At 39.3% G+C, this 24,775-nt stretch overlaps 1 protein-coding gene across 2 annotated transcripts in view; it reads left to right on the top strand.

Moving 5' to 3' along the window:
• Positions 1-6,720: 6,720 nt before the first annotated feature.
• Positions 6,721-24,775, top strand: part of ntrk3a (neurotrophic tyrosine kinase, receptor, type 3a) — a 90,621-nt gene continuing 72,566 nt past the window's right edge. For both annotated transcript variants that reach the window (XM_085283123.1, XM_085283125.1), the window contains exon 1: positions 6,721-7,490. In XM_085283123.1, coding sequence (XP_085139249.1) covers positions 7,234-7,490 — 257 coding nt within the window. In that variant the 5' untranslated portion in view covers positions 6,721-7,233. The remainder of the gene's footprint in view (positions 7,491-24,775) is intronic.

Below are 24,775 nucleotides of genomic sequence, written 5' to 3' on the forward strand. Positions count from 1 at the left end.
TGTCCTTCAGCTCTGTGAGTCCACAGATAGAGGGTGAAATAATTCAATAGGGGGGACATAAATATATTTGTTAGGGCTAAAATGAATATTAAGAAAGCTAACCAGACTGAAAGGAGAATTTGTAGCTTTATCTCACTCATCCGTTTATAGCTGCACTGTGACACTCCCAGTCTAGTGGCCCACCAGAGGTAATACTGCTCAGTTGTTATGGGCTGAAGCTATGGATAATGTACCACCTTCATCTGCACTGTCTTTATTAGGTATAACTTTTTGGAATAGATTTTGAGTGTCTGCAACAGAGTGAGATGTGAAGATTTATGATAAACAAACATGAAAGCATATGACAGACTGGGGAGACAAAGGATGAAACACAAGGAGAAGAACATGGGAACAAACCCAGAGACAAGGAGGGCGAGTGAGCAAGAGACACAGAGTAAGACACAAATGGGAAAACAAACATGGGACAGAGAGGGAATAAATCAATACATGACTGAGGAAACATACACAGAGGACATGACAGACTGTCACAGGAGACACGGGGATGAGACAAAGACAAGAAAACATAATAATTGAATAGTTGGTTGAGTCAGCGTGTATTAAATAAGTTGATAGGTTTGGATGGAGTTTGATTGGCCCATTCTTTTTATGGACAAGGTGACAAACAATACACCAAAAGCACACAGTTTAAAGGAGCCAGTATGGCACAACAAAAGCAGATGCTATGAGGCCAGAGCTGGTAAAGTTTAAAAACTGAACTAAGTACTGTCATCATCATTTCATCACCTTTAAGGTTTTATTCCTGCTGCTTAAAAAAAAAAATGATAAGAAGAAGAATTCCAGTTGCACAGGTGTTTGATTTCAGTACTCAGTATTCTGTGTCTTCAACCTTTAGGAAGCACATAATGTTTGATGTTTTCTATTTATAGTTATATGAATTTTACTATAAAATATAATAAATAACAATTAAAATGTGCAGCTATCAAGTGATGCCCTCAGTGTTTCAAGAGTCTAGCAACACCCCTGTTATTGCAAAACATATTGCAGGCCTGTGTTGTGTGTGTGTGTGTGTGTGTGTGTGTGTGTGTGTGTGTGTGTGTGTGTGTGTGTGTATAAGAACATGACAGAGGCGCTGAAAGACCTAAAAACAGAGAGGTTTGTTTCTATCCATCTATCATGAAACCACAGCCTGGTCACATGCTCTACATTAACCAGCCATTAGGAATCAATGGCTCATCCATAATGCATTATGGTCATAGGTACATTAAGAAGTCATGACATTAACATCTGATTGATTTCATCAGAATGGGTGGCACCAAACCCTTTTAGCCCAAAACCTAAGTGGAATAAATATAGATATATAGTGATTTACAGTAAGAACAAACTAAAATTAAATTTAATTAAAACAAAAAACAGGTGCACAGCTTATAGTATGACATTAGCAAAGACAATTTTTCTTTTCTTCCTCTTAATTTTTCAAAAGCCAGAAGCCTAGCAAAAGAAACAGAAACAGGAAATTCTACTAACGTGTGATTTAAATTTAACTTAATTCAAATTTTAAAAACTCCTCTTTGGAAAAATAATAAAGGTGAGACAATAAAGGTGAGACAACACCAAAAAGCCAATAATGCAAATACCTAAGACTCATAATACACTAAAATTTGTATCCTCTACTGCTTCTCTTCAATGTGGGGTTCCACAGGGTTCAGTTTTAGGCCCGCTTCTTTTCTCTCTATATCTCCTACCCCTTGGGTCTATTTTCAGGAAACATGGGATTTCTTTCCACTGCTACGCCGATGACTCCCAGATTTATTTCCCACTTAAAAAGATAAATGGCTTCTCAGTAGACCCGCTGCTCAGATGCCTTGATGAAATAAGGACTTGGATGGCTTTGAACTTTTTACATTTTAATGAACAGAAAACAGAAGTGATGGTTTTTGGTGGCGCTTCTGAGGCCACTATTATAGATCTTGGTTCACTGGCACAGTATGTTAAACCAGTCATCACTAATCTGGGAGTTAAAATAGAGGCAAATCTTAAACTTGAAAGCCAGGTCAGAGCTGTTGTAAGATCTAGCTTTTTTCATTTGAGGGAATTAGCCAAAATAAAGCCTATCTTATCGAAACAGCATTTTCAGACAGTAATCCATGCCTTTGTTACTTCTAGGCTGGATTATTGTAACGCACTTTATTTTGGGGTTAGTGATGCGTCCATTAGGCGCCTGCAGGTTGTGCAAAATGCTGCAGCACGTCTTTTAACTGGAACAAAAAAGTTTGAGCACATTACCCCTATTTTAATTTCACTCCACTGGCTACCTGTACATTTTAGGATTGTTTTTAAAATTCTCTTATTTGCTTTTAAATCTCTTAATGGCCTGGCCCCCCCCTACCTCTCGGAGCTACTACAACCATATACACCTGCCCATTCCCTTAGGTCCGCCAATCAGCAACTCCTTAAGGTACCGAAAACTAAGTATAAACTTAAAGGTGATTGTGCTTTTGCTGTAGCTGCTCCAAAGTTGTGGAATGATCTGCCCTTGCATGTTAGGCAGGCCTCTTCTCTCTCTGAATTTAAAAGTCTTCTTAAAACATATTTATTCGCTGAAGCCTTTGGCATTGATTAGAGGGGTTGACTCAATTTGTTTTAACATGTTTCAATTTATTGTATCTATTTATTTTATTGTATCTCATTTTAATTTTCTTTACGTATGCTATTAACATGTACAGCACTTTGTGAAACTCTGGTTTTATGTTAAAGTGCTTTAGAAATAAAGTTGGTATGGTATGGTATGGTAAAATTATCAAGGCTAATGGGCAGGTAGGACTCAGATGCAGGGTTTAGAAGACCACAGTTCAGGGCTTTTATTTCCAGTGAATAGATATTTACACCGTGAACAATGCAACAGGGGAATAGTGCTCCAGGCGGGTCCAGGGAGGTAGGGAATCTACACATTCAATATTTACAGGTAACACTCGCTCTCAAACGTCAAGCTCAGCACACCAGAGAAGGGAATCCGGGGATTTGTACAGAGTAAAACACAGGGTAAGAATTCGTGAGACACGAGAGGCAGACACACACATAGAAGTAAGAGCCAGTGTTTAACTGAGTAGTTCAATGATGCAAAGCATGACTATCAGCTACTACCTTAAGTAGTGGCTCCCTGATGCGACCTTCAGAAATGGGTGGTTGATTGTTGCATTGAGTCTCGCCCACAAACACAGACACAAACAAACGAGCACAAAGAGGAAAAAAATCAAGGGGGAGAAATATAAAGAAGACAAACCTGGAGGACTGAGGGACAATGACAACAATAAGGTTTTAAAAACTCCATCCATCTATCGATCCATACATCCATTTTTTTTATGCTCACCCAGGGTTGGGTCGCGGAGGTAGCAGCCTAACCAAGGACGCCCAGACCTTCCTCTCCCCAGCGAACTATTCCAGCTTATCGGGGGGAAACACCAAGGCTTTCCCAGGCCAGCTGAGAGATCTAATATCTCAAGCCGGTCCTGGTTCTGCCCTGGGGCCACCTTCCAGTAGGATATTCCCAGAGCACCTCAATCAGGAGTTGCCCAGAAGCCATCCTAGTCAGATGTCCAAACCTCTTCAACTGGCTCCTTTCGATGTGGAAGTGCAGTAGCTCTAATCTGACCCTCTATTGAATGACTGCACTCTTCATCATATCTCTAAGAGAGAAACCAGCAATCCTGACTAAGCTCATATCTGCCACTTGTATCAGCAATCTCATTCTTTCAGTTGCTACTCAGAGCTAATGACCATAGGTGAGGGTGAAGATATAGATTGACCAGTAAACCAACAGCTTTATTTTATGCTCATGTCTTTCTTCAACAGGAAAGACTGGTGCAACATCCACATCAGACTTGGCTCCAATCTGTCTCTCAATCTTCTGCTCTCCTCCCCCTCACTCGTAAGCAAGAGATCCAACAAGATCCAACTATTTGCAGCAATGTGGGCCTAGTCTTGCAATGGTTATACAGTGACTGAAAGGCTCATAGCAGTGGACCCCCCACAGGGTCCCCCAAGAGATGCAGTTCAGTGTCTTCTCCAAGTCCACAAAACACATGTGGACTGGATGGGCGAACTCCCATGCATATTTGAATATCCTGAAGAGGATAAAGAACTGGTTTACATTCCTCAACTAAGATGAAAATGACATCGTTCCTCCTTAATCTGAAGTTTGACTAATTAGCTCTCCTTTCCTGTACCCTACTATAGAGCTTCCTATTAGTAAAACAGAGTGATGGTAACAAAAGTAGTTAATTTTATTATTTCTAGGCTGAACTATTATAATTGATTATTATTGGGTTGCCTTAAAACTCACTAAAAGCCTTCCCTTGATCCAAAATGTTGCACTAAGAGAACTGAAATAGACTAGAAACAGAAGAGTATATTTCTATACGGGCTTCTCTTCATTGGCTCCCTGGTAAATCCAGAATAGAAATTAAAATCCTACTTCTTGCATACAAGGCCTTGAATAATCAAGCTTAATCTAATCTAAAAGACCTCATGGTATCACCCCAATAAAGCACTTTTCTCTCAGACTGCAAGCTTACTTGTGGTGCTTTGGGTATTAAAAGGAGAATGGCGGGCAGAGCCTTCAGCTTCCAGGCTTCCTTCTGTGAAACCAGCTTCCAGTTTGAATTCACAGGACAAAAACCCTCTCTACTACTCTACTCAAAGAATACGGTTAAAAACTTCCTTTTTAATAAAGTATATAATTAGGGCTGGATCAGGTGACCCTGAATTGTCACTTATAACTTTTTTTCCATTACTACCTAATGGCTTGATACAGTTTTTAGGGTTTTCCATTTGATGATAGTCCCTCATACCAGCTACTTTTTTAGTAGCTACTTGAAGTGGTTTGAACGATCCAAAAAATGTGACATTCACAGCCTACGTGCCGATTGGCTAGTCAGTGGCGTCACTCGATGAGTCATGAGAGCGTGTCTTTGAGAAAAATCAAACCACCATTTTTGAAACTCGGCAATGAAGGAAACAGCTGCACAAAAACAACACTGTGGTCATCGAGCCTGACCAAAAACAACAGACCAAGCAGCAGGTATACCGTTGCCTCAAGATCCACCTTTGTTGCGGCATTCATGTCGCATACAAATATTTCGCCGCATTGCTGTAACGAGCCAATACACATTAGATGGTACTCGATTGTAATGGAATACAAGTCAAACTGACTCGACTTGTTTTAAAATGCGAGTAAATTGGGCAATAAGTATGCTTTCAATTCTTTTGCATTCACTTCATGTCTGGAAATTTGCTTCATAGCTGCAATGAAAGATACTGCCTATGGAGGTCAGGCTCCCCCAACACTCACACGCACTGCCCTGCCTATAGTTGTTGTTGAGATATTTTGAAAGAATTTATATCATTGATACTCTATAAAAGAGAGAGAAAATTAATTTCATAAATGATACTGAGATTTGATAAAGATTTATTCCAACCAGGTTGTTTTTTTTAAATATCTTTTTGACCTCCTTTATATCGATCAAAAAATAGAAAAGGATTAACAACTTCTTCCTCAGTGGACCAGTTATCAATGCCTGAGATCAGTTGTGTACCACTCCAGCTGAAGTGCAGGATGATACAGGATGCATCATCATTCTGTTTTGTCTGCCCCTGATATCAATTGCGAGTATACGTGGAATATATTGATATACAAATATACACCACTCCTAGTGTTGGTAATTTTTTCAAATTTTATACACATACCAGTGAACATGACTGTGCCATCGGGTAGAAAGAGCCCACTAGAGACACTGTGGTGGCTCCCACACAAACTCTTCCCCCTCGGTGTAAATTTGCCATCTGTACATAAAACTAGTGATAGGTCTCAAACAGTCATTAAAGTGGATATCCTCCTTATGAGTCCTTTTAATATTACAGGCCAAGTGACTATGAGATGAAAGTCACATTTTCAACTGATATCCCTGGATGGAGGAAAACTGCCTGACGATCAGTTTGATAAGCTGTGATTAAACGGAGACAGAGGAAAACATGAATGGAAGAATAATGGTCAGCAGGCTCATTGCTCTACATTAACATTCACGAGATGCTTTGTATAGACCGTTTATTGTTGAGTGAGAGTGTGTGGAGAACAGAATATGGGGGTAATATGTGTGGACACATTTCCAGGTGAACTGTGATTTCCACAGGACATGATCTGCAGGGGAGGAGAATCTGTGTAACATCTCCTTGGGATCCAACACGTATGCAGACACATATACTTACACGTAGATCACAGTATGCTCCAAAACTGGAGCTATACATTATGTTAGAAAGGAAAACTAAGCCTGTATGATCCCACAGCTACACTCTGTCATTCAGGGACCTCTAGTGGTCACATAATGCTATAGTTTCAGTCAGGCCAAACAGGGAGCGCTGTGGCTCAGCGGTCACAGCGCAGCTGCCTCAAAGGCCAGCTTTCATCCACCTAACCAAACCTTTACTCTTGCACCGTCACCTGAGAAAGAGTAGCTGCTCATTTTACAACAGTTCGAGAGCTTGATGGAGATAATATAACACACATATGTGTCTGATAATCACGAACTCATATTTATCCCAATTGCTATTTAAACTGTTCTTTACTGTAACTCAGCCTGATCAGAGCAGTGTGAATATCTCTCTCTTTCTCTCGCTCGTGTGTGTGCGTGCGCACAAAAGCAAAGCTGACGCGTGTCCACTGCGCTCCTCTGCCCAGCAGGTGGACTCAGAGGATGGGGCCTCTCTCTCTCTCTCTCTCACTCGACCCCTGGTGGAAGAAACGCCACGGGGAGCGAGAGAGAAAGAGAGAGAGTGTGTGGGAGAGACTGAGAGATGGACAGATGACTCAAAAAGGAGATGAAAATGAGAGAAATGCTCACTGCGACCGTACACATCAAACAGCGGGAGAATATTCTGGACTTTTCTTATTTTGTCCTCTTTGTTCCATCCAAACGTTGTTGGTGTGACGAGCAGGGAGGGGGGCGTGACTGGCATCATTAAAACCTCTGATACCCCCACAAGCACGCGCACACTCAGACACGCGTGAACACACGGAGGGAGATGTTTACAGCTTTGACCGTTTGGACTCCACTGAGCGGAATAAGGCGAGCGCAGCGTTCACACGGCTTCAGACTCTGACGGACTGAGTCATTTTCATTTTTAGTCATTTTCATTCTCGTTCAGCTTCAAAGTTGGAATCTGGGACTGAATCGTGACAGCATGGATTTGTTCGGCGCGCGTCGCCTTCTCGGGATCCGGTGCTGCTGGAAGGTTTCCGTTCTGCTCAGCGTTTTCTTTCACAGCTGCCCGAGCTCCTTGTTGGACTGTCCCCCCACCTGCACCTGCTCTCCCACTGAAATCTTCTGCAGTAAGTCCGACAACAGCCAGTTCTTCCCGCTGCTGTCCTTCCAGGGGACCGGGAATGCTGGGAATAATACCGGGAGCATCGAGGATCTTTTCCAGAACATCACCTCCATGTGAGTGCTGCTTCTCTAGATCAAAGCTTTAAGGATATTTAAGAGAAGTTTTGTCCTTTTAATTGGTGAATTTATTATAGTTTTTTTTTTTTTTTAACAAGTGGACTAAAAACCCACGATAAGATCCAGCTACAGAAATGAGTGATGGTTCCTCGGTTGGGGCAAAAAGGCGAGATTCCTGGTTCAAACAGTTCTGGTGTTTTTCTTTTCATAGAATAAAATTGAAATCACAGAATTGTTCAAAAAATGTAAACTTTTTGAAAATCTGGCAAATTTTAAATATAATACTTAAAATATATAAAAAAATAAAAAAAATAAAATGAAATAAAATAAAATGATTCTTCTTCTTGTTAATGATACTATTAATAAATATTACTATGAATAACAGCAACATCAATAATGATCCAGATGACTCAGGGATCCAGGCTCAGAATACCGAAGAATGATTATGCAAATAAATGTTCCACTTGACTCAAATAATAAATGTACCTGCTTTATTCAGGACTTTATAATGAACCATCTTAAACATCCTCTTAAACATTTTTTGAGAAACTTCAGTCTTCTCCAAAACTTCCCTTCATCTGTGCACATGTGCAGTGGTTCCTCACTTTCGGGAACCGTACACTGTGATTAATGGTGATGGTAAAACCCCATCAGAACAAGCAGAGCTGGCAGGTCTGGAGTTACTTTATAAAAATTACATTCTGTTATTAATTTCTTGTAAAATAAATGAGTAATCTAAATGTAAAAGAATTGAGCAGGTCTAAAAAGATTAGAATGATGATGAATATGGTTTATCTCACATGAGGAGGCTTGATCTTTGTCTGTGTTTAGGGTATTAAACAGGTCTTTGGTATGCCACAAGTGTTCAAGTGTTCAAATTCAAGTGTTCAAATTCCGAATTCCGAACTGATCTAAAAGATGTGAATGAATCAATTTATATAGGAAATGGAAATCTGAAATGCATGAATATATTTGATACTTTTAAACATAGCCATCTGTTGATGGAAAGTGTGCCTCTCCCTTAGCTGTTCCTGCATAACATTGCTAAATGCCATGGTTTTATAGGAAACAGTCCAGCGTGAGAGGTAATAGGTCCAGATGTTTCCAAATAGCTTTTTTATTGCATTATAAGAACAGTCATGACTCAGATAATATTAAGCAAATTTTAGTGCAGAAGTCTGTTTCTTTAAGATGAAGAGCCAACCAGCCATCCAGATATCCATGAAAAATGTTATCTGGGCAGATACTGAAAACTGACCACATCAGACCACAAGTGAATTTTTCTCAAAAACTTTCTTCTTGCTTGGAAGAGAGTGGCAAACAGTCCTCAGTATATCATAAGGTTTTAATATAACTAAATTTATATTCATTTCTTTGGTGAGGAAATGTTGTAATAATAATAATAATAATAATAATAATAATAATAATAATAATAATAATAATGGATTACATTTATATAGCGCTTTTCGAGACCCTCAAAGCATTTTACAATGCCACTATTCATTCACTCTCACATCCACACACTGGTGGAGGCAGCTACAGTTGTAGCCACAGCTGCCCCGGGGCAGACTGACAGAAGCAAGGCTGCCATATCGCACCATCGGCCCCTCTGGCCAACACCAGTAGGCGGTAGGTGAAGTGTCTTGCCCAAGGACACAACAACTGAGATATGTGTGTGAGTGGGTTAATGTGGCTTTTTGTATAAATAAATAAATGTAGCACTCTGTCTAAGTTTAGGGATAGTGTTTAGTTACTGGTCTGTGACTAAACCAAAGTCCAGTCTTCTTCTGAGCCTTTAGTCTCTTGCTCAGCATTGCTCGTGCTCTTTTTGGTGGCCTGCTTAGTTCAGCATATGCCATGGCTGCATTTGTCAAATCACACTGACTTTCGCTGTACAGTATGTTTCCTTACTGTGAATTCAATCAGTCACTTTGCCCAGGAGGTAGACCAGCTCATCCATTAGCTGGAAGGGTGATGCTTTAAATCCTAATTCATTAAATCAAATATATGTTGAAATGTCCATGGGTGACATACTGAACCCCAAAATGGTGTGGTCAAAGTCCTCTAAGGGTGAGTGTGGTTGTAGTGTCGGGGTTAGTATATAAATATATAAATTTTCCTGATGCTCTGATAACTCTTCCTCATTAACTACAGATTGGTTTTATCTGAGAAGATGTGGTGTCTTCTCTCCTTGTCATATTCTTCCAGAGCCTCTTTGAGAACGTAGGTCATGCTGAGTGGACATCCTGCTTTGGGAGTGGCACTGCAGTCACTTTGATCAGAAGATCCAGATCATTACTGCCTCTTGTCTCCTCTAGTTGTCAGGAGTGCACCTGCTGCAGCACTGACAGTTTATATTAGAGCTTTGCTATAAACCCTTTCCTTTTAATATAAAGTCCACTCTAGTATTAGGTAAAGTTTACGTGGACAGTCCTAATCTCAGTGACCAGTCAAAGTGATTTTAAACTACAAAACCTCACCCCGCCATTCACACACATACACATGTGCTCAAGAGCTCAGGGATAATGCACATACACATACACGCGTGCGCACAGGCTGTGGTCCATCATGTTGTTGTTGTGGACTGAAGTGGACCTGACTGTCACAGCATCTGTAGGTTCTTTGTTTTTATCTCTTATGTAGCCAACAAAACACACATCTTGTACACACACTACAGTAAAACACACAGTAATTAATAAGAACGGGAAGAGTTTGTAAACTGTGGCCAGTCTACAACAAGATGGCAGAACACATTGCTACACGCATAGATTATTTTGTGAGCACAAAACCTCACTTCATTATTAACCTGGTTTTCTGAAAAATTATTACTGATCAAAGGAGCTGCTGAACATCGAATTCCCTCCTGCTTCTCCAACACTGATCGCTACACCCGGAAAAATAAGGGAACCGTGTAAAAAAGCAGTTTTACTTGCAATAATAATGATAATAATAATAATAATAATAATAATAATAGCCAGGAAGCCTAAGCAGAATAAGTGAAGCATGTGTAGTGTCAGATGTCAGCTCCATTGTTCCGTGTGCTCATCAGCACAATAGTGGAAAACTGGTTGAAAAACACAGGATTGGTTTCAGTTGCATATCCCACACAGTTAAGTGAGGGGTTGAGTTTTAACATGTAATAATATGAGATAAAGTGTGTGTAAGTACAGGAAATAAAGTTTATTTGAAGTCATGTCAGGATATTAACGTGAATAAAAGCATCTTTTCATTTCTGAAAGGAGCTTCGTTTAACTACGAGACCACCAGCATATCCTGGGTGGTTACGGTAACTTGATTAATAAAATGGTCAAATTGGCACAAATCATCATGAATAATTGTATTTATTGTGTAAGAATGTACTTTTTAGTAGGTTTGGGTTATCTTTAATTTGAAGTAAATTCACGATTTAATATATTTGGCTTTGAATTTAAATTTTTGGGGGGATAATTTTTACTTTGGATTTTTGTCTATTTCATTTTAAGTTTAATTTCAGAGAAAAGTATTTAAGGTTTAATATAATTCATTGCCACTAAATTATCATGGTTTCTGGCACTTTTCCCCCTTTAGCAGCCATTGTTTAAAGTTAAAATAAATTCAGTGGATATATATAGTAGATTTCTGAAATTTATGCTGATGGAAAAGTGCCAGGAAAATCAACCAACGACTAATTTAAAATCATTAATTATTTGCTGTGAACAAACCAACATGCTGACTTTAAGAGCTGTATTCATTAAACAGTCATACTGACAATAAACATGTGACTGTGTCCTCTTTTTCATGCCTTTATGTATTTAACTGAGCTGTTTTTGAAAGACATTATGACACAACATCAATACTGTGCTGACATCAATATTAAAATGCTGTCATTTATGACCATGAAGATAAAGTCAATAAGTTCTTCACTAATGCACTAACTGAAATTACAGATTACGCAGAGAACAAAGAGATGTCTGATATGTCACAGTAAGTCAGAGAGTAAATAAAGTATCTGTTATCTGGAAAACAGTTTTTTTGTAATTGAATTGTGATTTAATAATAATAATGATAATAACAGTAATATCTTGGCATGAGTAGGATGGGTTAGGCTTTGAGGACTACAGACTGGAATGTACAATGTGACCCACATAGGGAGTACAGTTTAAATGTATCAAATTCTGTGAACATACCATCTTACCAACCATGGCTGTAAGACAATTTAAAACAATTTAAAAACAAACAAACTATAATTTAAGATATTATTATTTTAAGAAGAAAACCTGAATTTCTGAAGATGGGGACAAACTGAGGAGAGCATAGTACGACCTAAGGGTGAAACTGAGGACTCCTGCAAGAGGAAGCTGGACAGTATGAGCAGAACAGTGTGAGGGATGTGTGGAGTGAAATGAAGAAAATCACTGGTTTTAAGGTGACGGACAATAACCGGCACCAGCAAGGAAACCTGAAGGGAGCAGAAAAGCTGAACGATTTTTAAAACACTTTTGGTTCACAGCCCTCTGCTGCTTTTCCCCACAACACACTCTACACACTATGGCCCTTACACACATTCATTGCCTTCAGGGGTATTAAAAAAATTAGGCTAGATTAATGCTTCCCATGCCAACCCAGTACACACTCACAAAGGATATTCTCTGTCTCCAGATATTCACTTCCTGATTAAATAAAGTTAAATAAAGAAGTGGATTAGCAGACTCTGTTTCCTAAGTACACTGAGCTCCTTTAATGTAAAAACATGGCTATTTCCTGTCAGTCAGTTGTGGTGTGTACACAGTATACTCACCAACAGACTAATAAACTGATCAGGACAGATTTTTCTGTGATTGGCTGCAAACTGGAGACTTCTGAAGTTGTGGTGTAAAGGAGGTCACTGAACAAACTGTTATGCATAGATAGTTCTGATCACTACCAAATAGTTTTACTATTGTACACCATGTTTTCTTATTTATTTATTTATTTAATTTTTATTATATTTCAAGTTTTAAGGTTAAGTCAAGTAAAATAAACTAAGCCATAAAAATTACCTGAATTTGTTCTTCTTGGAAAACGGTCTTACATTAATAGGAGCAAAAAGAGTTCTGACAGTGTTGTATCTCCTGGATGATGTGGATTTAGTGTGTGTGTTTCTGCATATTTAAGTGTGTAAGTGAATGAGTTTGTGTCTGTACGCCTTTAAAGGAGTATGTGGCGGCTGCAATAAACAAAGGCAGCATCTCAGCATTCTCAAGTCTGCCCGGTGTTTTAATGCAACATTTTTGTGCTGAAAACAGACATTATGTTGGTGTAGATGTTAATAATTAATGTTAATAATAGCTAAGTGTCCAACCCAACAGCCCTGAGTCAGTGGCCCAGAGTTTTACTGATCCATGTAGAATTTTATTGGCCTGTGGGGAAAAAAAAGCTTTTATTTTTGAATTTTTAAAATATTAAAACAATTTAATAAATGTGATATTTACATTATTTTACTTTATATCTGAAAAATGTTTCAAAAGCTTTGAAATAAATATGGTCTAGTACACCCAATGCCGCCGTTTATACTCACTCCTCCTTGTTCTGCTTGCAGGTATCGCTGCCATGTAAAATGTAATATTTTATTTGACTAAAATTAACAGTTCTGTATATTTTAATGTAACTTCTGTAGCTTTACTGTAGATTTTTGCTGTGTATAAGAAATGAAGTTCACTTTCCTTCACATCAGAGCTTATTAAACAGGTGGTTTGATGAAGCTAGCTTTTTCCAAGTAAACATCTTGATGGTGATAGCTGTGCTGCTCATTGGGATGCTGGAAAAAACTTTTCTTTCACTCCACCTGAAGTGACTGTCTCAGTAACAGCTCCGCGTCTTTGCTCTTTACGGGGTGTGTGCAGACACACTCTGGCTCCATGTTCAACTATGACGGCATGATTGTCACTGCTGCCGTTTATCTGTGTTATCCATCTTTTTGTTTAAAAACTGGGGGCTGCATGGGCCTAATGTTGTCAGACTTTTTATTCACACACTGCTCCTTGATGCATGTCTAATGCACATCTCTTTTTAGTTGCAATGGAAAATGAAATGATTGCATTCACATGATGATATAGAGCTGTCCGTTTAACAAAACATCAAAGCAAAAACATTGTGTTGAGGATTCTTTATAATTGAGTTATTCCAATTACTCGATAAACGGTTGCAGTCCTTTATAGTTCTAATTCACATTTTGTTGCTGACCCTTGTGCTGCTGTAATGTGAATATCCCCAATATCCCCATTGTGGGATTAATGTCTAAAAAAGTCAAGTCTAAGTCTATATATAATGGCTGCAGTAACCACTGCAGTCTCAAAGTGAAATGGAAGGAGGTGATTCAAATATATTATGTAAAAAAAGGTAAATGCCATCCATCTATTTTCTTTTGCTTATCCAGAAGCAGTTTGTGATGCCCAAATCTCCCTCTCCCCAGCCATCTCCTCCAACTTATCTGGGGTAACACCTAGGCTTTCCCAGGACAGCCGAGATATGTAATATCTCAGCTGTCCTGAGGCTGTCCCAGGACACCATGGAGTCCTCAATCCAGGTTGGTCCTTTCAAATTCTCCTCCCTCCAGTTAGCTGGGGATTCCAAATCGGCACCAGCCTGCATTCTGTGTACCTATGGAGAAACGGAAAACAAAGGCAGGGAAAAAACAAACAGTCTGCAAGACACATGCCCTTACAAGTCCAAGCAAGATGAGATCAAGATCATAGGGCACATGACAGTGCATCAGCCAAGACTCACCCTGTACAAGTTCCTCAGGCTATGTTTGGACAAAAAACTGAACTGGTCATGCAACACACTGCACCTGTATTAAAAAAGCCCAAAGCAGACTGTACTCCCTCAGGAGACTGAACTACTGCAGGAAGCTCCTGAGGATGTTTTACCAGTTAGTGGTTGCCGGAGTACTATTCTATGTTGTGGTTTACTGGGGGAGCAGCACAGCAAAGAAGGACTCATCCAGGCTGGAAAAACTAATCAGGAAGGCTGGCTCTGTGGTTGGCATGAAGCTGGACACTCTGGTGACAGTGGCAGAGCAGAGGACATTAAAGAAGCTGCAGGACATTATGGAGAAAGCCGGGCATCCTCTGCATATGAAAGTAGCAAGGTGGTCAGCCCAATGATTGGAGTGCACGATGACCTCATAAAGATATACTCTGCAGTTTGGCACATCACACAGTGCTTTGTTTACAAGCTTGCCAATATCCTTTCAACATGTCAAGTTTACTGATATATGTGGCAGGTCCAATGTCATCAGTGCAGTCAAGTGACATTTTGCCCGAGCTTGTGTCAATAGGTTCTGGTATGGATATAGTGACTTGATTAGTACTAAATTTGGAATCATGTGGTAATAATAGCCAAGAATTTCCTCACCAGCAGCTCTTAGAAGCAGGTTTCGAGGGTTGCTGAAAACCAGCACTGGACAGCTCTGCTGACAGTGTTTCCTCCTGCTGAATGCAAAGTAATTTTAGAGAACAGCTGATCCCAGGCTTTGTGGGTGTGTCGTGGTTGCCGTGGCTACTTTGGCTTCAGCGTTTGGAATTTGTTTGGACCACAAGCCTTTTAAATTAAATTTTAAGTCACACCACAATGCTGTATGTAATCTTGTGAAAATATTTCAAAAGTAGTGAAATAAACAAATTTGCCTTGTTTGGGGATTTGTGTTCAGTTGTATGGGTGGATTCTTGAATCTTAAGACTTTTTAGTGAAAACACTATGTTAAGTGATCTTGATGACCATGTTATCATGGCTCATACAATTGAATGCCACAACTAAAAACATATACCGTGGCCTATAACTTTTCTCGAGATTATGTGATGGAGATGTATCTGAGAATGCAAATGGGTATTAAATGGTCTTCAAAATCACTATGATATTCAATTTGCAGCAGTGTGATAATAGATAAGATAAGATAGATCTTTATTGTCACTGTTACCAGAACAATGAACACAGTTTGGCATCTCTCCATTGGCAGCTTGTAGGTTTTTACATTCACATTCTTCAGATAAGAGAATAGTATAAATAAAGATAAAATAAGTGCAAGTTACAGTCCAGAGAATTCATGCATGTTATTTGTAGCTCCTGTCTTATGTCTTGCCCAGTCTATCCAGGCAGCACTTTTGCCTAAAATAGACAAAGTATTTCCAGGAGTAGGAACATGACTATTGTGAGCTAAGTGCAAAAAAAGGAAACTTCAGATAATGTTCTAGCCTAGTTTCCTCTAATAGTCATGTGTGAAAAGACCTTTAGAGTCTTGTTAAGCTGGTGAAGTCAGATGAAGTCTAAACAAAATCTTTAAATTAATACTCAAAGAAAATGTATCTTTCTTTAGCATACTGATGACCATTTACATTTACCATTTACTGTGTTTTGAACATTTGTCTTCTTCTTCTCTTCAACCCAAAATTTAGAGCTTTTTAATTATTAATGGAAAATATTGATTTAAGTCATTAATCCCCTCTTCTGCTTTTTTGTTTTTCTTACTCTGTTATGTGATCACTACCTGTCAACAGGTAAGATAATTGACACTCATGTCAAAAATGAAAGTAAAACAATGAGCAGTGGATGAACCATAATATTTTGGTGTCAGTCGGGATAAAGTTTTTTAACTTTGTGAGTCAGGACTACAGCGATGGTGGGTGATATACTCTGAGATGTTTCATTGGTAATTGATATCTAATGCTAAATGCTAATGCTAAAGACACACTGATGTATTACATATTATGTAAACAGACTGATTTTTTGCTAAATTAGCTCTAACAGGACAGAGGTAATGCAAGCATATAACATCCTTGTGAAACATGATATAGAGATAGATTAACTTACCTTAAAATTCATACATGATATGAACATCTATAATATGTACACTATATTGCATTTATCTTAACATGAGTTGGCATCTTATTCTTAATCCATTGGGTTTAAAAGGATGTCAGCCCACCCTGCAGCTATAACAGGTTTAATTCTTCTGGGAAGGCTTTCCACAATGGTTTAGGAGTGTGTTTATGGGAATTTTTGACCTTTCTTTCATAAACATATTCGTGAGATCAGACAGTGATGTTAGACGAGAAGGCCTGGCTCACAGTATCCACTCGAATTCATCACAAAGTTGTTCTATAGGGTTGAGATCAGGACTCCGTGCAGGTCAGTCAAGTTCTTGCACACCAAACTGACTCAGATGTTTATGGGCCTTGCTTTATACACTGGTGTGCAGTCATGTTGGAACATGAATGAGCCATTCCCAAACTGTTCCCACAAAGTTGGGAGCCTGACATTGTCCAAAATGTCCTGGTATGCTAAAGCATTAAGAGTTCCATACACTGCTAGTAGGGAGGTGAACTCCTGAAAAACATCCCTCACACCATAATTCCACCTCCACCAAACTTTTAACTTGAGACATTGGGGTTAGTATCTTGCCCTAGGATATTTGTCATAGCGATGGAGTAGCCAGGGATCGATAGTAGATGACTTGCTGAATTCTAACCTTCATTACTTTTTCCTGAAGTTCACTGATGAGCACTGAGTGTTTTAATTTTTAAGAATATGGCTTAATCATTTATTTCTTACAGTTTAAGCACAGAGAGTCATGCTGACAGATTTAATTCACCGACTACAGCAGCATCCTTTTTATGATTTAGAAAAAAATAGACATACTCGTGCAGTTATTTCTTATTCTGAGATATCACGGGGATTAAATGTGTAATTGAAGTTTAAAATGACAGACAGGGAAGTTTCAGATCTTTCCCAGTTGGCACTGTATGGATGATCAGAAACTGACGGTACCTGTCTGTGTATATAATTACATCAATTTTCACAACGCTGGCTGAAATTCAGCCCAAAAACATGTCAGCGCCTCCATCGTGTTTTACAGATGGCTACAGACTCATTGTTCTACCTTTCTTTTGAACACCTCCGTACTAAATAACAAATTAAATTTTTGAACCAAAAATTGAGAAGTGTTTTTGAGATGTATATGCTTATTTGTATATTTTGCACTTTATTTATGCTGATACGTGTGAATAAATAACAATTCCACAATTTTAAAAAATCTCTGTTTGACCCATTCAGCAAAAATCATGGTTATGATATGGCATGATTCAGCTTTCTAACAGGAAATAAAGGTATATTTAATGTATCAGTGTACACTTTATTTTATCACAAACATACAATTGATCACAGCTTGTGTTCTTTTTAAAGTCAAGAATTTTCTTGAGTTTTTACTGAAGCTCGCTATTTGAATTCAATTTCACTACTGTAAATTTAGAATTAAAAATATTTCATATTATAATACAATAAATGTAATGTTGACCATATTATATTAGCTAATGTAGTATATAATACAATTATTGTTTATTAGCTAATACTAAAATAATAATAATAATAATGGATTGCATCTATTTAGCGCTTTTCGAGACCCTCAAAGCGCTTTACAATTCCACTATTCATTCACTCTCACATCCACACACTGGTGGAGGCAAGCTGCAGTTGTAGCCACAGCTGCCCGGGGCAGACTGACAGAAGCAAGGCTGCCATATCGCGCCATCGGCCCCTCTGGCCATCACCAGTAGGCGGTAGGTGAAGTGTCTTGCCCAAGGACACAACGACCGAGACTGTCCGAGCCGGGGCTCGAACCAGCAACCTTCTGATTACAAGACGAACTGCCAACTCTTGAGCCACAATCGCCCAAAATGACTGTTGTAGCCTAATAGTCATGGTTTTTCAGTCCCATGGGGACTGGTTTTTCAGTCCACCCCCCCAAAGCTTTTGCTGTGCAATTCCTGGACAGGGAGCGAGCTCACACTATCTATGTCCCAGGAAGCACCTGGCACTGGTCTTTCTAGGAGTTTCATCCTTCTACACCCTAACAGTCGGCAGATAACATAGTTAAGCAGCCTACAGCAGATCATATTGACACATATGTCCTTCACCTAAGAGATAAAAGAAAATACAAAATCCTACAGTGAAATTCTAAGCACCTAAATATAAATATGAGAATAAACTAGAAATTTTCCATCCAAAAATTTCAAGGTCACTTTAAAGGTGGAAAGCTTTTAGTTTTTTTTTAAGCTGACATCACCCATGTTTTAACAGTTTAACAAAACATTAAAAAAAAAAACACTAAGACATATAAAACAAATGCTTCTATGAATGGGTGAATGAGGCATGTTATATAAAGCACTCTGCATGCTCAAGTAGAGTAAGCACTGTAAAATAATCGGTCCATTTACAGACATCCCAAGTTGACTGTTCTGTGCATACACCACATTGGTTCATTACTTGAGTTAGGTGTTTTTTTATGCTTGGGTGATTCAGGTCAATGATAAATGAATTACACAATAATAAACTAAGTGAAAAAGTCCAAAGAAAAACTTTGACAGACCTGGACTGTTACTCAAGATCACTTGAATTATTTAATTAAGAGTCTGGCTCCATGTAAGTAAAATACAAAGCAATGGGGATTGCTCAAGACTTTTGCACAACACTGTATGTGCAATAAAATGTGCTTTTTAAAACAATATATTGATATATATTTGTTGTAATTACATCAAATAAGAAGGGAAACGAATAAAGACTTTAGCAATAAACTGCTCTTTCAGCTCCACACTTGGCAGTCATCATCCCTACGACCAAACAGATGACATTCGGTCTGTGAATTTCTTTCCAAATTTGCTTTCCCTCTCTCTACGGCTGTGTTTCTCACACTTTGGAGGCAGAGTGTGTAGGAGGCTGCTGTAACATTGCAGTTCCTTCTGGCAAGCAAACATTGATGGTTTGTTTGTGACTTTTCAAACAGTGCCAAGTTAAGGAAGGAAAGAGGAGAGGGGTAGAAATAGAAAGGAGGACTAGAGAGAGGAGGAGGAGTAAGGACAGGCAGTAGTAGTACTGTTGGGCACAAAAATAGTTGGTTTGAACATTTTCTGTTATATTTAGTAACCTCAAGACTACAGTATGTGCATGCTTTACCTGGGGGTTACGTAATAGCACTACTGCTCAAAATGTGGTTGACCACTTTTTTAACTGTCTGCTGTAAATATGCAATATGGAGAGAAATACTCAGAGATATCTGGACTGGTGTTGTGTCTAGCTGATCAATTTCTAGAGTGCAGTATTCACTGATCTCCACCAAATATTCATCTCTTTAATTAAGTCTGTGTTCAGCATTTTCTCTTTCTATGTGCTATAGCTTTGTAATTACAGGACAGTTTGGGCAATGAGCTACCAAAACTTCTTCTGCAGTTTTACACCTTTATTTCTTAAAATTAAAGCCAAAAACGTCAAACGGACACTTTTCATTAACTAAAGCAGTATTTTCTAATCTTTTGGAAAAACTGAGACAACCAATTGAAATTAAATGTATAAGTAAACTTTAAAATGACACAAAGAAGAGTTTCACTGGTCCAGTCAGTCTACCATGGTGAGTCTCATCAACACCGGCTTAAATCAGTCTCAGTTCATCTAATATGGTGATACCCATAGGGATATAGAGACTCTGACCCGTTAGATGGAGAGCTGGTCCAGACCTCCTGTACAGGGGTAACTGGGATCTAACCGACTATTTAATATCAAAGTGGGCTGTATGTGACCTACCATGTAAAATGAGTTTGATATCCCTGCTCTAATGTATTTATACCATGTCATATGGCAATCATCAGTTCAACCACTCTGCTCAAAGTTATCAAATATTTATTTTGCTACAGCAACGTTAGAATAATCAGTCAACCTAACATGTCACACTTCAGTGTCCTTGGACTGTGGCAGGAGGCCAGCATAACTGGAGGAAACCAACTGGGCTACAGGGCTAACTATCTGACATGTTATAGAATAAACTAGGGTGACCATATTTAGATTTCCAACAAAGAGGACACTTGGCTCAGTCATGAAGAACTTGCTTAAAGAAACATAAAATCGTCCCCGGCATTTTGACTACAGACCGGCCCACCAGGTATTATAGGAAAAACCATAAAGCCTTTGAATGAAAACAAACGCTGTTGTGACAGTGATATACACTGTCTTGTTGGTATATGTATGATTTCTATACATTTTACATCAGGTAAAAACTTTGGTTGTAAGATTCAGATAATAGTTTAATAAAAGTGAGAGATTTTAAATGAGAATAAGAAAGAAAAGTATTTCTTTGTGTCCCCCTCTCCCTGTTAATGCCCTACCTGCCCCCCTGGCAAAGCTTTGCTAGACCCACCCCTGCACAGTTACCAGCTGTCAGCTACATAAAAAAGGATCCTGGTGTTATTTGTCTCTCAGAAACAGTTCATAACTTCCCTTCAACTCATTCATGTCACCTAAAAGGTAAACCTGTTTCTCCATCACTTGTTCAGCTCTGATGATTCAGTAAGGACATCTCCTGGTTTCATCCTCATGTTTCCCTCTCACCACATATCCAAACCGACATCATGACCAGCAGCTTTTACAGCTGTGGCTCCAGCAAACATCAGCTGATACTAGAAATTAATATTAAATAAATTCTAACAACAGCTGATCAAGCTTAAACGTGCTGCTGTTGTTTAGCGCGACATCTGGCGGTATCTTCTTTCTGTTCTTCTTTCACTTATCACTGATCAGTGTCATGATTGAAGGAGCAACAGGAGAGAGAGGGGGAGAGAATGAGAGAAGAAGAAGCAGCTGTGCAGCGTAACGATGCAGAATAACTCCAGCTTTGTGTCTTTTTCCATTCTAGCTGAAGTCCAGGACAAACTGTTCCTTTTCACCTGAATACGAAATGCTTAATATTTCCTCTGAATACGGGACGATTCCGCTTTTTACAGGACGGTTGGCAACTCTAATAACTAACCTTGTGAATAAAGTTCAACATCAGTAGCATCATAGCACCCACCCAGCTGTAGAAACTCTGTCATGATAGCTAGTACGCAGTGCGAGTTATTGTAACTGACTGTAAAAGGTCAGCATAATTGAAGGAAACGGTTTCCAGGGCCTAATCCGTGGATCGACTTCCTTCGAGGCGTGGACGTCTATCAGCAGAGAATGTACCTTCACCTATCAGCAGAGAATGTCCCTTAGTCTGTAACACAGTCAAATATATTCTCAAGTAATATTCAAGCATGCCATTCAGCGTGTTAGTACGAGCTCGGGAGCAGCTTGGGAGAACAAGAAAACAGAGACTGCTTCAGATTGTCTTCCCAAAGTGACTCAACTTTATTCACAAGTACAACAGTTTATATAGAGGGTAAAATTCATGAGACAGCAGATTTATCAGTTTAAACCAGTACAGACCAAGATAAGGCAGCGTCTTCCTGCCCTTGGGTGAAGAAGCATCCTTTGTGTAGTGTATCAGTTCAGCTACAATTGTGATTATCTCAGCGACATATTTTCAAGGCACAAAACGAAGAGTTCTTTCATTAGTGAAATCTGAAACAAACCATTTGGCCTTCAACAGGCGTCTAAAAGATTAAGAAACTAATGTAGCTGAGGGAGTGATCTCTGTGGTATTTCAACCTTGTACCAGCCTGTGATTCTCACACATCAATTCTTGGGTCAAAGAGAAAAATAACTAAAACAAAGGGGCCTTATTGAATGACAGAGTTTTCCTGTATAATGTCACTATAAAACAATATCCAGTAAATGCTCCCATGGTACTAAAATACCTAACAGTTCCCCTCTTTTATTATTTTTTAAAATAATAACTCAAATAGAAACGAAAAATCACAAATGTAATAACATAATATAAAAAGCAAATCATAAAATGTAATAGTTCACAACCTAATGTTCAATATACACATCAGGAACATCATTGGTAACATCTGAGGTTAATGCAGTAGATATGATTAATAACCTAAATATATAAAAAAGACAGTTCTTTAGTCGTCTCCTGGCCTGGTCCCAGGTTCGAGAGACACCGTATAAGCGTCGTGTGATGACAATGGGCATTTCATTTTCTCCATTATCAGGATGAAACGAGTCTATCTTTATCAGGTTAGACATTGTGTGGTACTCTAGGCTTTCTGTTCCTGCTGGATGTTCGAGTACCTTGTTGTTGTTCAGGCGGGGGATCAAAGGGCTTTCTGAGTCTTGGCTCTTTCAGGCGTTGTGTGTTAATCAGTGATTGTGTGTGTGTAGGTGGATTGGATCCGGGCGCTGGCTCGCCTGAGTCGTCATCTACTTGATCCGACGCCTTAGGTGGTTTGGTGGGGCTGGTCTTAACCCTGCTGGCATGAATCCACTGAGGTTGTCCGTCTGTTAGGATGCTGGTTCTCGTCACTGCAAGTACAGTCTGGGGGCTGGAACACGCGGCCTCCCTGAGTGCCCTTGGTTTTAGGGACTTTACCAACACCGCATCTCCTGGTTTCCACGGATGGGTTGGATCTATGGAAGGGAGAGGCTGAGAGAGACAAACTTTCTGATAGTTATTATTCAGTGTTTCTACCAAGTTATGAACATAGTCAGACAATGCAGTGTCTATGTCCCCTTCCAATAGCGGTGCCCCTCTGGAGGCTGACCATGGTGTTGGAAACGGTCTTCCCATGATTATTTCAAATGGAGATAATTTGGTTGCTGCGGATGGAGTCATTCTAATCTCGCAGAGGATTTGAGGAAGTAGTTTGATCCAGGTCATTCCTGTTTCTATCATTGCTTTAGTCAGGCGATTTTTTATGGTCCTATTCATTCTTTCTACAACTCCTGAACTCTGAGGGTGGTATGGCACATGATATTTCCAGTCTATTGCTAGAGTTTTAGCACACTTTTGAATTACTTCTGATGTGAATGAAGGTCCTCTATCACTGTTAATTTGGTGAGGTATTCCAAATCTGGGTATTATTTCATTGCACAACTTTTGACAGACTACTTCTGCAGTTTCTTTTGATGTTGGGTAAGCTTCTACCCATTTACTAAATTGGTCCACTATTACCAGTAAGTACTTGATGCTTCCTTGTGCTGGCATGTGTGTAAAATCAATTTGTAATGTATGAAATGGGAAATCTGGTTGTGGTAAATGCTGATGTTTTGCTTTTGGTTTTCCTACATTAGTTCGTGCACATGTTAGACAGGTTGCTAATATGCGTTTTACTGCGTGTGATGTTTTCTCGATTACAAATCTTGATTTTATTGCTCCTATTACCCCTCTTTGTCCAACATGACTCACACCGTGAAAATGGCGGACAAGGATTGGCAGTAGTGAAGATGGGAGGGCAATCAAACCCTCAAGGTTTTTGTATAAGCCGTCTCTGTTATCTAAGGTACAATCATTATTTTCCCAGTAAGTGTAATCTAAGGCAGAGGCTTGCTCTTGTATGAATTTTAGGTCAACATTTGTTTCTAAATAGTCTGGGAGTGTGACAAGTGGCAGCTGTAAAGGCAAAGATAATACTTCCTTTCTGGGTGGTTGCTGTGAGGCAGCAGCTGCTTTCGCGGTTACGTCTGCAAGAGCATTAGAAAACATAGCTGTTATCAGTATCTGCAAACATTTCACCCTTTGTGTTAAATGAAATACACAAGTTCATTTTTGCCATTAAATCTCTGCCTAATAAATTCACAGGCGAGTTTGGAATAATTATGAATGGATGATATGTAATTTCGTCTGGTTTTGGGCCCCAGCGTGTTTTTAGAGAATGAGTTTTGGGGCATTGCACTAGAGTTCCGTTTATTCCCATGGTGTTGATGCACACAGAGGAAACAGGCCCACTATAGAATTTTCCAGACAGTGAACTTTTAGTGGCTCCACTGTCAACTAAAAAAGAATAAGTCTTTTCACCTATCTCTATATCTAACATGGGCAAGCTTTCTGTGTTACGGGACAATTGCAAATGCAGCATCGTGTGTAGTGCTTCACACTGTCCCTCATCATCACCTGGGCCTCCCTATGGTTGGTCCAGTCTTTCGTTATCATATGGATGGGGATTAAAATGTGGATTATAAGGTTGCTGCCTAAGTGCAAAGGGGCCGTTTCTTTGATGTGATTCCTGTCTGCGTTGCCAGTTACCTTGTCTGTAAGAGCTCTGCTGACGCCTAGTGGCAGGAGCTGGTCCTGTGTTTTGTGGTTGAGACCTATGTGCTGCTGATTTGCATCCCCTCCTCCAGTGTCCTATTTTTCCACAGTAAAAACATACGTCTCCACTCCTATCTCTCCTTCTGAAATCTCCCTGCTGCGCTTGTTGAGGGGGCGGGGCCCCTGCATACATCATTTTTTCACTTTCCTCTGAGCCTTCAACATCAAAATTCAACATCATCTTAACACTTTTAGCCTTCGTGCTGTTGGGGAAAAGATCTGCACCAGCTTTTGTTTTGACAAGTGTGATAAAGTTCTTTATTTT

The sequence above is a fragment of the Mchenga conophoros genome, linkage group LG7 (assembly GCF_057382185.1).
Source record: "Mchenga conophoros isolate Kocher_MC1m ecotype Shallow Benthic linkage group LG7, M_conophoros_male_GT1.1, whole genome shotgun sequence".
Classification (NCBI taxonomy): Eukaryota; Metazoa; Chordata; class Actinopteri; order Cichliformes; family Cichlidae; genus Mchenga; species Mchenga conophoros.